The 15,430-nt window shown below is 37.9% G+C and overlaps 1 protein-coding gene across 2 annotated transcripts in view; it reads right to left on the reverse strand.

Moving 5' to 3' along the window:
• Positions 1–1,275: 1,275 nt before the first annotated feature.
• Positions 1,276–15,430, reverse strand: part of LOC149158284 (influenza virus NS1A-binding protein) — a 190,686-nt gene continuing 176,531 nt past the window's right edge. The window contains exons 8-13 of one of the 2 annotated variants that reach the window (XM_089436173.1): positions 3,066–3,167; positions 2,863–2,944; positions 2,524–2,625; positions 2,306–2,438; positions 2,071–2,136; positions 1,276–1,660 (exon numbers count right to left, since the gene is read on the reverse strand). In XM_089436173.1, the coding sequence (XP_089292299.1) occupies positions 2,352–2,438; positions 2,524–2,625; positions 2,863–2,944; positions 3,066–3,167 (373 nt within the window). In that variant the 3' untranslated portion in view covers positions 1,276–1,660; positions 2,071–2,136; positions 2,306–2,351. Of the gene's footprint in view, positions 1,661–2,070; positions 2,137–2,297; positions 2,439–2,523; positions 2,626–2,862; positions 2,945–3,065; positions 3,168–15,430 lie in introns of both variants that reach the window. The other variant, XM_089436172.1, reaches the window with a different exon arrangement.

Below are 15,430 nucleotides of genomic sequence, written 5' to 3' on the forward strand. Positions count from 1 at the left end.
CCAACATTTCACCGAGAATGGCAATATTATGGTGTCAAGATCAGAAAGTTTGCATTATGTTCCCTTTCACTATGACCATCTGCAACCATCGACAACACTTGTGACTATGTTTCAACCCAAAACCTTTGTATCGTTGAAAAGAATACAATTGCATGGATTAAAAACTTAGCTGATAATGGTCAGAGCACGTGATGGAGGAGCTCTCGTGAGTTCAATGGAATAGTTGAGTGCCAGAAACTGTAAAAAATATTAGATTTTTAAACAACGGTTGCATTTTGAAAGCGGGTGAAATAGAGATGTTGAACAAGACCAACATCAAGCTCTTGCAAAAGATAATTTCTTTTATCAATGGGCATCGGATTGTTTTTGCAACAAGCAATTTTTTAGCTCTTGCTTAAGGAATTTAAAGGGGAGGCAAACAGTGACCTCCATCATTATGTATTATTAAAAGTATTTTCGGGGTTAATGGAGAGGTAAACAATGACATCCATCTTTATATATTAGTAAATATATTTTTGGATCATGTCGATCATATTATGTTGGTAAACTTCATTAGTAGAGTTAGTGATATCACATGCAACAACCAATATATAGCTAATAATGTGAGTGTTATCACACGCTATAGTTAGTGATATTGCATGCAATCAATAAATAGCTAAGAAAGTTAGTGATATCGCATGTAACCAATACAAACCTAATAAAGTTAGTGATATCACATGCAACCAATATATAACTAATGAAGTTAATTTTATCCCTATCATTGGGAGGTTAAACCATCAGGACATGTCTATAGCTTTATTAATAATGTATTGAAGAGATCAAGTATTTGAGAAGAGGTGTGTAACAGCTATCTTGGGCTACGCTGATATGTTGAATTTGCAGTTTAATATAGAATCCCTTGCATTATTATTACCTCCACCCTTTGTAGCTTGTATGAATTGTGTTTGTCCCATTTAAAATTCAAATTTGTCCTCCCTTAATTTACCATGGAAATACATTATCTCTTAAAATAATCCAGCAGCCACTTTTATGTTATCTTCCGTGGTAATTATCAATACATTTAAGATCATGACAATTCAGTAGAGAATAAACTTTAATTCCGAGCACAGGAATGCCATGCTTTATCATCTTCGACTTGTTTTATCGAAGAAGGTTCAAAATTCCAGGATGCTGCATTTTCCATGGACCTATTTCCACAAATTAAATAAGCAGTGTAAGTTTTATGGGGTGTCCAGAATGATGTGAGATAAACTCAAGCAACAATTCATAAACAACTTGAAGAAAAAATAAAGTATTCCATTGTGCTATGAAAAGATAAATAAAGTGCAGATGTTTGAACATGGATTCATATTCTACTGCTGTTGACTTCAAGCTACCAGCATATATTTTAGGAAAAGAATACAGGCATGCATCAGACCAACCAGTAGAATCTAATTGTACATTAGCTTATGCATAGACCATACAGATTACACAAATTCTGACTGTCGGCTGCGACAACAATCATTGCAAAGTGATATTTAATGAACAAATCTAATAGTCGCCCATTAAATTAGACTGTATTACTCATAAGCCTTCCACCTCCGGTAGTGACCGCAAAACCAGGATGAGCTCCCAGGTTCAGAGAAAAAAATTCTCGCTGATTCAATGAAGAGCTCGTACACTGCAAATAAGAGAACTTTCTGTTAGCCTTCATTTAAAACCTCATGCTTATTACAGTTTCCATCACCTTTATCCTTCGTTGCAAACATGTAATATCAATTTCAAAATTGTGTGTCAGAAGCAACAACAAAAAGAATAAGGTAGAGAAACAGAATCAAATATGAATTTCATCACATCACAGAAAAAATAAGAAACAACTCCAAGAGAAGTTTGAAACTTCTATATAAATTTACAGCAATTTTGTGGTGAGCTCTATGAAGTGGACACAATGAGAATATAAAAAAGCCATTAGAATCAGCACTTCACTACACAAAGTTACCAAAAAACACAGCTCTCCAACGACACTTAAGCCCCAGCATAAGAGGCATAGATTTAGCCACAGCTATATTACTAACAAACAGAGAACTATACCAGAAATAGAAAGGTACAGTATAAAGCTGAAATTCCAATGGCACACCCATCTAATCTTGAATTAACCTGGACATTGAACACAAAAATATTTAGTGGGAGGAGCTAGAAGGATTGTAGTCATCCACATTCTGTAAAATTTGAAAGACATCTGTATTCAAAAATAAGCACTCATTACAGTAATAAATGATTAATTATTTTAACTTTAAGGACTCCCACTAAAAACATACTGATTTACTTGTCATGTCTTGAAAAAGAGTGTATCCTGCCATATCTATATAGAACTATAAAACAACTGCAGTTAGGAATGATCGTTTGCCAATAGCTTGTGAACTGACTTTCCAACCAACACCATCCTGATAAGTTTCAACCTGCAAATATGGAAGAGTTCAATTTTATGAGATCTACATTTCCCTATTAACTGTATATATTTCAAAAATAGCTGCACTTGCTTACAGAGTCAACATAATCGACTTCTCCAAGGCCACCAATCATATAGACAGAATCTCCAAGAACTGCCGCAGCCCCATAGGCCCGTGGACTAGCTATTGAATCAACCTGTTGAAAAATTGACCGATTCAAAATCATTGAGACTCAGATTACTGTTCAAACATGATATGAAAACATCTAATTAGCCACAAATACCAAGGCCAGGGGGGATATCCCCTGTAATCTGAACTTCTGTTGCAAAAGGTGAATCACATTTATTAGTCCTAAAAAATTAAGTTTACATCCAAACATTAAGAGTGTTACAGAAATTGTAAGCCTCAATTTGATTGGAAAAAAGTGATTTACCATGAGCCAGGAACCTGCACGAGGATCAAAAACTTCCACACTAGACAAAAGTTTTGAGCCGTCAAAACCCCCGATTGCATAGCTGCAACCACAGTTTTGTATAAACTGTTATTGTAAACATTGAAATATCATAACATTGCCAAACACAAATACAATATAATAAACTCCTCAAACATGATAAATTTAACATTTTGCAATCATACAGCTTTTCATTTAATACTGCAGCCGACAAGCTTCCTCTCTTGGCACTCATTTCTTCAAGTTGGATCCATTGAGCTTCACGTGGATCAAATCTTTCAACTGACCTGAAGAAAATAAGGCAACATTGTATAGGTCCGAAAAGGCTTAATTTCAGCAAATATGTTCTCGCAGATGAAATGAGTTTAAATATGTTCTCACAGATGAAATGAGTTTATAATGTTACATTAACATTCAACTATCTCTTTGTAAACATCCAAATTCCTAACAAATTTAAAAATGAAGAAACCAAAATGAAAAGTTACAATAGCAAGACTGGACAACCAACGCCAAAGTTGGTAGTTTATGTTTCATTCAAAATCCAATTGAACATTCTTCCCCGAGGATTATTAGTTAACCCATTGTCCCAAACATGGAAATGGGCACCACAATTAAACTGTGTCGAAAGTTATCATGTCTCTGCATCATATGGGAGCTGTTTTTTTTTCATATTTTCAGATATAAACATAATTCTTCTGGCTGCCCTATAACAACCTCAAGATCACTTTTCTCTCCTGTGAATTCATAAAATGATTACCAATCTAACCCCTTGTTTTCTAAGTGGGAATTTGTTGGATCCACCACTTCTAAAAGGTGCAAGTAGAATGCTGGTAAAGTATAATCATATTTGAACAAATAAAAGGGCCCGGAAGAGATTTTTTCGAAGAGTGTTAAAACCAAGTATATGCTTTTTCAGTTTCTTTCAAGTTTCCAACATGCGCTAAAAGGTTCAAGTAAATATGTTGATTCATATGCACTTAAAATTTTGTCAAAAATAAATACAATTTGAACCTCCTCTGCCAAGAAACCCTCCAAACTGATGGAAAATTGTGATGACTTTTGAAAGCCACTGAAACAACACAGTTGAGAAAATGAAAAATTAGTGAGCTCAAAATAACAACAGCGTTCAAAACAATGTTGAAAAAGTTGGGATCAAAAATAAAGTCGGGATCAAAAATAAATCAGAAAGGGTTCGAAAAATGAAAAAATTGTGAAGTTGGTAAAAATCAGTAAAAACTAGCAAAATATCAGCAAAATTTAAAAAAATACATCTAAAAACTCTAGCACAATGCTTTACAGTTAAACACCAATATTCTCGAAATGCAACTCTAGTACAATGCTTTACAGTTAAACACCAATATTCTATTATCTCATGAATGCAGAAGGAGATTACAGACACAGGTCGAAAACTCTGTTATAGACTTGTTGAGCGACTGATACTTTATTCGTTTCAGTTATGACAACTGGGTGCAATCTAGCATCACTCTTGAGAAGAGGAGAAGATAATTCCGACTAATTGCTCAAAAACTAGAACAACTCAGATTGAATAATATGAGGGACGCAGCTTCTCATTTATAAGATTCATATCCGGTGTTCGGTTATTACATGGCCGGTGAGTGCCAATTCAACTATAGATTCAGGTGCAACTGGACAGCTTGCATTATCTCGTCCCTTAAAAAAAGTCCGAAGACATATGGGGACCGAATCAGACACATAATAAAGCAAATTAACTGGGGCCCACAAACGCTTTTGTCAAGCTGATTGGATCGTTGCTTCGTGTGTGAGGAGGTCTGCTACACAGTTGAGATATCCGGGCTTGTGCTCAATACCAAAGTCGTAACCGTCGAGCCAGACTGCCCATCGCATGATGCGGACATTGTTGTCAGCTAGGTCACGGTTTGCTTTTATCATGCCAGGCATGATCTTGAGGTCAGTACATACCTCAAATAAAGCCTGAAAAGTGCAATACTCTTTTTAACTGCGAGTACCTCTTTATGGCTTGAAGGATAGTTCAGTTCGGCACCGTGGAATGTTCCTAAGGCATAGTCGCATATCTCTTCATTGCCATTGATGCGTTCAAGAAGAACGCCTTCCCATGCTACATTAGATGCATCAGTTTCAAGGATATAGGATCCTTCGTCAGTAGGGAGCTTTAGAGGAGGAAGCAACTGGACTTTCTCCTTGATATTTTTCACCGCTTCAGTGATGGCTGAATTCCATGGGATCGGTGACTTCTTTAGGCACTGTTGCCAGACAACTAAGTCTTGGGACTGTCCTTTGTAGAATCGTCTGATGTAATTCAGACATCTGAAAAAACCGTTGCAGCTGGGTTTTTAACTTTTTTCGGGGATCTGCTCTGGGAAATTTTGTAGGTTCAGAAGAACATGTTCTTGCAACACAATACTGCCATTTGTAATTTTCAATCTTAAGAACTCTATATCTGTTAATCCAATCTCCATCATGGATTTGTACAGAGCTAGTCCATGCTTAACACAATGCTCGCAAAAGATCTGCAGGTGCCTCTGGTGTTTCTAGATGTTCTTGGAGCAGACAAGTAAATCATCTATATAAATTATCAACCAATCTAAACCTCTGAAAACATCCTCCATTCGCTTCTGGAATTCAGGGGGAGCATTCTTTAAGCTGAAAGGCATTACCTTCCATTGGTATTGTCCATGTCAGACAACGAAGGTTGTTTTGTAGTGATCTTAGGCAGCTATTCCGATTTGGTAGAAACCGGACATTAGGTCGAATTTGCTAAAGATGTTACAACCTTTCATCTTCTAAAGAAGTGTTGCTTGATTTGGCAGAGGATACGCCATATTCTTTAGCACTACATTGAGGGGTTTGTAGTTGATCACCATGCGCAGTCGGCCTCTTTTGATTTCGGAATGTTTATTCATATAGAAGGCTCGATAGGCCCATGGGATCTTTGCTGGTTCGATCAAACCTTTTTTGAGGAGATCAACATTCTCCTTCTGGCAATAATCCAACTTTGTTGGACTCATTAAAGCAACTGATGCTTTCTGTGGGCGGATCTAGATATCATCTGCATATGGCAGATCGATCACATACTTTTCTCTTGCCCAGAAAGCATTAGGGATGTCCGACGAACATTGTTGGATTATCTTTTCGGAAATATCTTTCAAATAATCATGTCGATGAGCTGTGGCAAACGAAATGATTCGTGCCTTCTTTTGGACATCAGCAGACTTTGGTTGTTCATGTTTCTGTATACAGGGAACAGAGAATGTACAAGAAGTCTTAAGGGGAACATGTACAAGCTTACCAGAAATAGTAAGAGTAAACAGTAATTTATGATAATCAATTGAAACGGGGGACCAACAGGTAAAGAACTCGGATCCAAGAATGATGTTTGCAGGGATATCATCTAATTCTAAGAATGTACATTGGACAGAATGGGTCTGAATAGAGACCGGGAAATCAATGACTTGGTGAGGAAGAGAAAACAGAGAACCGGTAATATTGGCTCCACCCTCCATTGATTTCTCCCAATAAAAGGGAGGAATGGCAAAATGTCGAGCTAAATTGAGTTGGGCATCGGAATCAAGTAAACAATCCAATGAATAAGGTTTACAATCAGGGGGGCAAAAAGTAAGGGGAATATACAATTTGGGTTGGCAAGCGAGAGAGAGTGACTTACTAGGATAGAGCTGTGACAGATCAGGGGAATCAGGTCATTGTGCATAACCAAGGGCAGGTGAGATAGGGGAAGGAGGTTCCGAACTGTCGAGAGTCATAGTTGCAATTTGTTCTAAATCCTCATCAGAGGAGTCAGCAACTTCTTTTTCAGTCTCGTGCAACTGTGTTTTGAGAACCTGGATCTCGGCAGCAAGGGATTTGATCTTTGCTTGCTTGTCATGAATCTGCATACGCAAAGAAGTGCAAGAAGCACGCTTGACATGTTGTCGCTCTGTGTGCTTGGCCGGATGGTCAGCGTAACACTCATCTTGATGCCACTGTGATGGAACTGAATAGGTTATTCCTTTCCCTTTTGCTTAGTTGTCATCTAACTAGACGACTCTGGTTCTAGACGATTCAATGTGGTCATGGAGGACATAATGCGTTGGATCTCATCATGAAGATTCATGCAGAGATTCATCTGCCACGACGGCGTTTCTACAAGTTTTTGTTGAAATTCTGCAAGTCATTTGTTAGGCATAGAAAACATGCAAAATTTATAAGACTGCAAACTATCACCATCGTCAGAACTTTCATGAAAACCTGTAATGGGGTTTCCATCTTCTCTGGGCTCAGAGTCACAGTCAGGATAGTATATTTCTCCGGCCGGTTCGTCATCAAGATCACAATAGAATAGATCCCACATGGCTAGTTCTAGCGTGTCTTGAAATAAGGCCGCAAGCTTAGGCTTACGAGCTTTCTGGGGGCATTCATTTGCCCAATGACCTTCCTTTTTACAGATGTAATATCGGACTGATTTTGACGATGTCTTAGGAAAGGTCTTTTCTTTTGGAAGGGATTCCTTCCAGGCTGAAATGGCTTCTTGTAAGCTTCTGGCTGAAACTTACTCTGTGGCGACCAATGTTTCCAGGGCTGATCTCTGGATTAGCAAGAGCATTTGGGATCGCGGTTAAAGGGTCCCCTCCCCCAGTTGAGCATTTGGCCAACTGTCGTGCAAACCTTATTGGAAAAGATCTTATTGTACTCCTTGAAGTCAATCATAACATGTTTGGCTAAACAGTGTTCTTCAATGACTTTCTTTATGTGGCCATGCACCATTGCTAGGGTCATGCCATCTAAGGAGAGATATTTGTCCTCGAAATATTTGTTAATGGTTGTGGGAAGAACACTAGACATGCTCTGGATATACCGTTTGAGGTATGCAATACTTGAATAGGACTTAGATCGAATGATCCAATCCTACATTTGGCAGAAATATTCTTCCATAAGGCCAATATTGCCTAACTGGTTAGACATGAACAGTTCACTATAATGGTCTGGGTCTTCATCAACTGTAAGGCCGACAAACTGTGCACGAATGGCAATAAGTAACTGAACTACAGGATCAGCGTGAGCAAGGATGGCTTCCTTAGCTTCTATAGAGGTATAAAGCCACCAGGTATGGGTAAGGCCACCGAATTCATTGGCAATCAGTTGAGCTATACTACAGGGAGAAAGGGTAGGGTCATCCACCTATTTTTTCGTTGCCCAGCTATTGAGGAGATTAATGGCGTTCTCCATTTCAAGTTTGCCCTGGAAATTGGGAAAAAACATAGGTTCCTGTGGCATGGCTTGAATGGCTACCGACATTGTTGAAACACCAGTTATTATGACGAAAACTGGTCTAGATGTTTGACCTTGGGTAATCTGCAGAGGGACTCCCTGTTCCTATTTGACATAAACTAGGAATTGTTTGAATTGGGCCTCTGTGAGAGCATGACCCTTTTCTTGCACCTGTTGCAAGAAAGATAGGATGATTGAATTGGCTTCATTGATTTCTTCAGCCAATTCACGTGTTGCCTTCTCTTCTACTGTTTGGATCCCAAAATTCCAAGTGCGTAGTTCCTGACTAGCCAAAGTAAAACAGTAGGTTCGTTTTAGCTTTTGTTTGGGGTCATTTGTAAACATCGCAGATTTGGTGGGTTTGTCGAACACCGAATAATCTGGTGTGGGTACCCTGGCTCCTAATTTTTTGATGATTGGAGTTTCGATAGACAAAATGGAGAAAAATGTTGTCAGCCGTTGTTCTAACTTTGCATGGGCAGCTGTTAGGACTGAGATATTAGCAACTTTGTGGTCTAGCAATTCTAGTCTTGCTAGTAGCTTCTCGCACACTTCTTTTTCTTCAGAGACTGCTTGTTTGACCTTGAGGAAGTCTCTATGCAAATCATCTATGTTCTTTGAATCTAGGTCAAGCTATAGATTTGTATAAATAAATTGTGTTGTGGTAGTACCTGATGCAGTAGATGTCGGTACCGTGGCATAAGGGACAAATTCCATTTTCTTCTGACCATCATTATCACACTGTCGAAAGGAAATGTAGGGTAAGTTCCTGCCAAGAACCTATGATTCTTCTCCTGTACAGACCTTGACAGTTTTGGAGGTTTGTTCTCTGGGAAGCAGAGAAAACATTAGGATTTAAGGTTGGTCGGGTTGAGCAACCTGGCTCAACTTCTGTATCAGCTAATTGCAGGCTAGACACTATTGGCATTGACCTTTGTGTTTTGTAACAAGCTCGGTGCCTTGGGGTGTAGAGCTTGAGGGATACTCCTTGACCATTTTTGCAACCTTTTCTCTAAAGGTTATCTGAACTTGTGGTGGTAACCGGAAACACTGTGAGGCTGGATTGAAAGTAATGGGCTTGGCTTTCAAAATTCTCTGGTTATCTTCCATAAAGGCGGATTACCAATACTGGTCGTACTTGGTTTCCCAAAGTTCAGGGCATTGGATTCCGATCCACTCAAATGTTATGGGAGTTGTGGATTTACTAGAACCAGATTCCACCTCGCTTACAAGATGCGAAGTCTGACGGATCTGGGGCTAGAGTGGAGGCATGTTGTCATTGCCGAAACAACAGTCAAAGTTTTAAGCTGAATTATTTTGGACTGGCGTTTCATGTCAAAGCCTTCTGATCTGGGGCTAGAGTGGAGGCATGTTGTTATTGCCGAAACGACAATCAAAGTTTTAAGCTGAATTATTTTGGACTGGCATTTCATGTCAAAGCCTTGTGGATGAATATAGGCTTGGAGGAGGTCATAGATGTATGGATCATCTAAGGAGACAAAGTACTTGGGGTAAACTGTGCCAAAGGTTGGTCCATCATGAAGGGGACTGGCAAAGCCACCGATGATTGCATCAGATAGTTGGTTATGCCGAGTGTCTATGACAACGCATAAGTTGTTAACATTCATGTATGGTCTTACAAGGGCATTGAGGCCAAAACGGATGGCGTCGAGATGACAGTATTTATAGCCATGGGATTTTTCCCAGTCGATCTGCGACTTTTCGAGCAAGGGGATTTGGGTAGGTTCATCCTGAGATGTAAAACTAACATCAACAGAATGAAGTTGAATCTGAGAAGATGCAAAATATTTATAAAATGGCACGTTATATACTTGAGCAGGTAGGATTGGCGGGATTTGCCAATTCAGATCTAGGTATGTTTCTGTAATAGATATGGTAGATGCAGAACTTGAGGCTTCTCTGTAAGAAGAATGTCATCCTATGATTGAAACCAAAGATGAAGTTGGAGCTTCAATCTCAACCTGATTTACAGTCGATAAACCAGTATCCATCTTGTTGCACACCTAAATGCCTTGCCTTTTCACCTACAAGGGGTGGTTTGTGCTCTATGGCTGCAACCTAAACTCAGTGACTCTCGAGGCATGGTACAGGTCCGCTACAACAAGATTAAGATATTACTCTATCAGCAAAAAATAGATTGAGAAACAAACACAACTCTAGCACAATGCTTTACAGTTAAACACCAATATTCTATTATCTCATGAATGCGGACGGAGATTACAGACACGGGTCGAAAACTCTGTTATAGACTTGTCTAGTGACTGTTACTTTATTCGCTTCAGTTATGACAATTGGGCGCAATCTAGCATCACTCTTGAGAAGAAGAGAAGAAGGGAATTCCGACTGATTGCTCAAAAACTAGAACAACTCAGATTAAATAAATGAGGGACACATCCTCTCATTTATAAGATTCATATCCGGTGTTTGATTATTACATGACCGGTGAGTGTCAGTTCAACTATAGATTCAGGTGCAATCTATGGCATTGTCACATAAATATGAAATAAAGACTAATACATGAGACGTATAAGAAGTCTAGTGCTCCATCACATATCAACAATGAATCATGTCTTGAATCCCTAGTCCTGACTTAGCCTTCAGAGTCAAAATATCAACAAAAAATATAATAAATGTATCTTATCATCATGAGTCATCTTCAATCAGATTAGATACATAAACTAGTGAGTTCCTTCGACCCTTTTATGGGAAAAGGAAATGGCTTTTCCTCTATAACAAGAAGGCCCTGAGGGTGGAATTGGACTCTGACGTCCTCTAGAGGCCAGTCCATGGCTGCTAAAGAGAACTTGTTGAATAATGGAGAAAAATCAATCACCACTCGAAAAAACTTGTTTTTCTGAGTTTTCTCCTCCTCGGCGCCTAGAAACCTTTTGCTTCCCCTCGGAGCTCAAAACAAATAATTGGGCATGCAAAATGATTCAAAAAAAAACCTAATTTAACTCACCCCAAAAGCAGCCCGTGATTTTTTCCATCGAGTCAGAAATAAATCATGGTTTTTACAATAAAATCAAGAGCCTTTCAAATCAAAATAGCATCGAAAGTATCAGCACTCTGAAAACTCGCGAGTTGTCGATTTTATTGTGATTTTATTGGGACTTTTGTAACATTGGTTCACAATTCTTCATGCTTCACACCATTGAGCAAAAGAAAAGATTATTTAGAATTTAATAATGATCAAATTTTATAATGATAACATTTATGTCTATAGTGGTTCAACAAAGACTTGAACAAGCCCTCAATAAAGAATTCATATTTTTTGTCAAGCCAATTGTGGTCAAGTAGTAAATCAAGAGAGCTTTCTTCACATCGACCCAAGTTCAATCTTTAAAAGAACAGGTTGCTGTAAAAATGAAAAAACAAGAGCAAGGATATAAATACATTAGAAATGAAAGTAGAAATAAGAAACAAGAGCAAGGATAGAAATATATTACAACATGCCCCATGGGCATAAGATGTTTTTGGTTAAGCCCATCTTAAGGACCTGCCTACTCCCAGGCAAATCCATAAGTTCCCTTTTTGATGTGCCTTGTCCAATTCTAACCACTTTGGGTCCTAGGACTTTGACTTGTCCCAATGTTGATGTTCTTGTGGACATCAGATTTACTCTGGTTTTTTCCTTTTCTTTTATGGGTGCCAACTTGTTGGAAAATGTAACTAGTTCCGGTCTTCATTATTGTACTTGAAGTCAAAATGTAATATATTTGTCGAAAGAAAGTGAAAAGAATTTTATTATTATTTTATTTGACTTGTTGAAGCACGGGTTTCATGCTTGGGTCAAATGTATAGGTCAAGCCTCCATTGTAGGCTTTAGGTTATTGTCTAAGCTAATGTCTAAAGACTCTTGCATCCATCAAGTCTCCTTGCGGCCATCATCAACTACATATACAGGGATGAGGACCTCGCATTAGTAACACAGATTTTCAGAGCAGAATTTCAGAGCACATGTTTGGGTGATACAAGTTCATATGAAGGAAAACATTTCGGTGTTATTTCAGAGAGTTTGGATTGGGCATCAAGATGATCTCCATTCTCTCACAAATCAGTGTTAGGCCTCCCACAGTTCAGTATGCTCTCACAAAATTAAAGGCTATTACAGTGACCTCTGTTTGATGCTCTCACATCACCACAGTGAACTCATCGGTGCTAGTACAATGACTTCAAGTTGATGTTATTACAGTGGTGCTTCCATAGTTCGGTCGTGTCTCCATATAATGTTGCCTTAATGGATGGAGATAGTCTTGAGGCTAGATTGTAAGGGTCATGGTCGTCTCATCTTTTGAATATATTGAAGGAAGAAATTGTGATTGGGTTTGCCCCTCGAAGGGGGTTTTTCCCTGGCGGCATGCCTATATCTTGCGTTCTCTTCTTTTGTTGCTTGGCATTAATCTTAATGATAAGAAAAGATAATCAAGAGATCTAATACTAATAATGAAACATCACAAGTTATGTCATAATAAGGGAAATCATTTTAATTGCCAATTCTATGGATTTCCAACATGGTATCAGAGCTTTGGTGAAGAAAGAAGAAAAAGGCAATCTCAAGCCCTTGATCAAGGAACCATTCAAAAGGGTTATTTCAGGGAAGAAGTCCACTATATTCAAGGAAGATCTCTAACACTATCAAGGGAGAGAACAAACTTGAAGGAGCCTCAATCTACAGGTCTTGGAAGAAGAGGATTGACCTCATCCTTGAAAAGAACAAGGTAGTAAACTTGGTCAAAGGAAAAGTAAAGAAGCCTACAAAGGACTCCAGTGACGCTGACAAAGTAAATTCAGAGAATTAAAATTGGTGGCCATGACTCTAATGGTAGAAGGCATAAATGACAATCTTGTCCCATTCATAGCCAACATCAATCATGCTCAGGAAATGTATGAAGCCTTGTCAAAGTTATTCACTATTAAGAGCATTGGTCAAGTGGCAAGCTTGAAGAATGAACTAAAGAGCACAAAGATGACTAAAGAAGATACAGTGGCCTTCTTCTTTGTAAAGATAGCAGGAATCAGGGATGATCTTTTGGCCATTGATGAAATTGTTCCAGACAAAGAACTCGTGATCACTGCTCTATTAGGATTGCCACCTACTTGGGTGCATTTCCTGCAGGACTTAACAGTTGGAGGGAAGCTCCTACTTTTGAAATACTATGGACTGCTTGTAGTCAAGAAGAATTGAGGATCTCTCTAGTTTCCAATCCTGAAGGAGTATCAAATGCTTGCATTGCTCAACACAAAGGAAAGAAGTCAAAAGGACCAAGGAAGAAAGTAGACATGTCCAATGTCATAAGAAGGGTCACTACAGAAGTGACTGTCTCGACAATCCAAAGAATAAGAAGAGAGATAGAGATCATGCTAACATCGCTGAAGGAGACCCAAAGAAAGTCAAATCAAAGAATCTGATATAAGGGATTTACACTATTAAGTCCTTTGCTTTTAGTCTTACATATAAGGGATTACATTTTGCATTTTTTATGTTTAGAATTTATAGGTTTTAACATGTTTTTGGAAAAGACTTTTTTGTTTTATAAGTTTATAGGTATCCCTCAAGCTTTGGAGGGAGACCCAACATCTCCCAAAGATAAGTATCTCATTTCCCTTCAATTTTTGGTTTCATGTACTCATTTAGTTTTGATTATATTAAATACTAAACACCATTCTCCCTCTATTATCCTGATTAGGAAGACATCTGCTATATCCTCAAGGAGTATAGAAGAGAGCCACCCAAGATAAGGTTTGTCAAGAAACAAAGGTATGCCTTAAACTACAAAACATTGACTTCTTTATAGTAAATGTTTATTCATTTGATAATCTATTACTAACATTGTTGTGTCTAGCTATATTGAATCATATTGATTCTTGTTTTGGGTGATTCATCAATTGATAAATCTACCCCACTCATATTCTTAACTGATTTTATAGAACCCTAGATAGGTTCTCTGGAAAACCCTAACCTAAGGGTATGTTGACAATGTGTGAAACCCTAGCCTGCTTAGGGTTATTGTGAAATGTTATTTGAAGTTCTTGTTGATGATGTCATGTTTGGGATTTCGGTATGATCATGAAATCTTAACTTGTTAGGGTTGAATGATGTTTGTCTGAGATCTCGAACCTTTGAAATTTTGGTATTGTAGGGTTTGCTTTGCTATGTTATGAAACCCTAGATATTTAGGGTTTGGTTGGGCCTATAAGAAAAACCTTTGTTATGTATTTAAAAGTAAGATCCTAGGAATGAAACCCTAGGTATATATATATATATACACATTTGGTTGAAACCCTAGCTAGATCTAGGTCAGTATATGTCTAATGTATTAATGTTGTCTAACATATGATATGCTTATGCATGATAATGAATTCCTAGATATGTGTGTTGACCTAGTTATTGATGATCGTAAGTCTTAGGATTTAATATAAGTCCTCGTCTAAGATTCTAGGATAATGATATTTGGAAATCTAGGGTTTTGTAGCTAAACCCTAGTAGTAGTTAAATTCTCTAGTATGTGTGATATAACAATCTGGGATCTATTTATATAATTGTTGAGATTGTGAAAATAAAATTCTATGGTTTTGGAGTTAAACCTTGGTAGAAGTAAAAAAAAAAATCTATGATGTATGATGACAATGTGATAATTTGAGATTTGTGTAAGATTGTTGAAATCTGAATTCTAGTTGTGATTGATGATTGAAAACTATGTGGTTTGCGACTAACCCTAGTAGAAGTTGGTCATGTTGATGACTAAGCTGTGATTGGTTTTCATCGATTAATTCCCTTGTATGAAATCTAGGATTTGTACAAAACCCTAGTGGAAAGTCTAACATATGAATTCTGAAAGTTGTTAGATGCCTTGTAGATCTATATTTGTTTGAAATGTTTCTAGGGTTTTCTATATGTTGTATGGTATGTCGTACCTTTGGAAGAAACATTCAAACCCTAAATGTAATGAAATTTGTTATAGAGTAGTCTAGGGTTTATGACAAAGTCCCTAACAAGATGTTGAAGAGTACATGTCTCTTGTTTGTAATTAAGTTTGGGTATATGATATGTATAAAGTTGAAATGCTTCCGTAATTCTAATATGGCTAACTTCATGCTTCTATAGATTTGGTTGTACTTGCCAACTAAGTTGTTCAGGTATACAATCTTCAATATGGTGAAGATGTTCATTGATGTGATAAGCATGATGTGGATGATGATAACTCTGTTGAAATGATTGGAAGCCACAAAAGATTCTCCGATGTCGAAGAAAAGAAAAGAT

This window comes from Pinus tabuliformis, chromosome 5_2 (genome assembly GCF_031772625.1).
Source record: "Pinus tabuliformis cultivar Carrire ecotype Pingquan chromosome 5_2, CPIR1, whole genome shotgun sequence".
NCBI lineage: Eukaryota > Viridiplantae > Streptophyta > Pinopsida > Pinales > Pinaceae > Pinus > Pinus tabuliformis.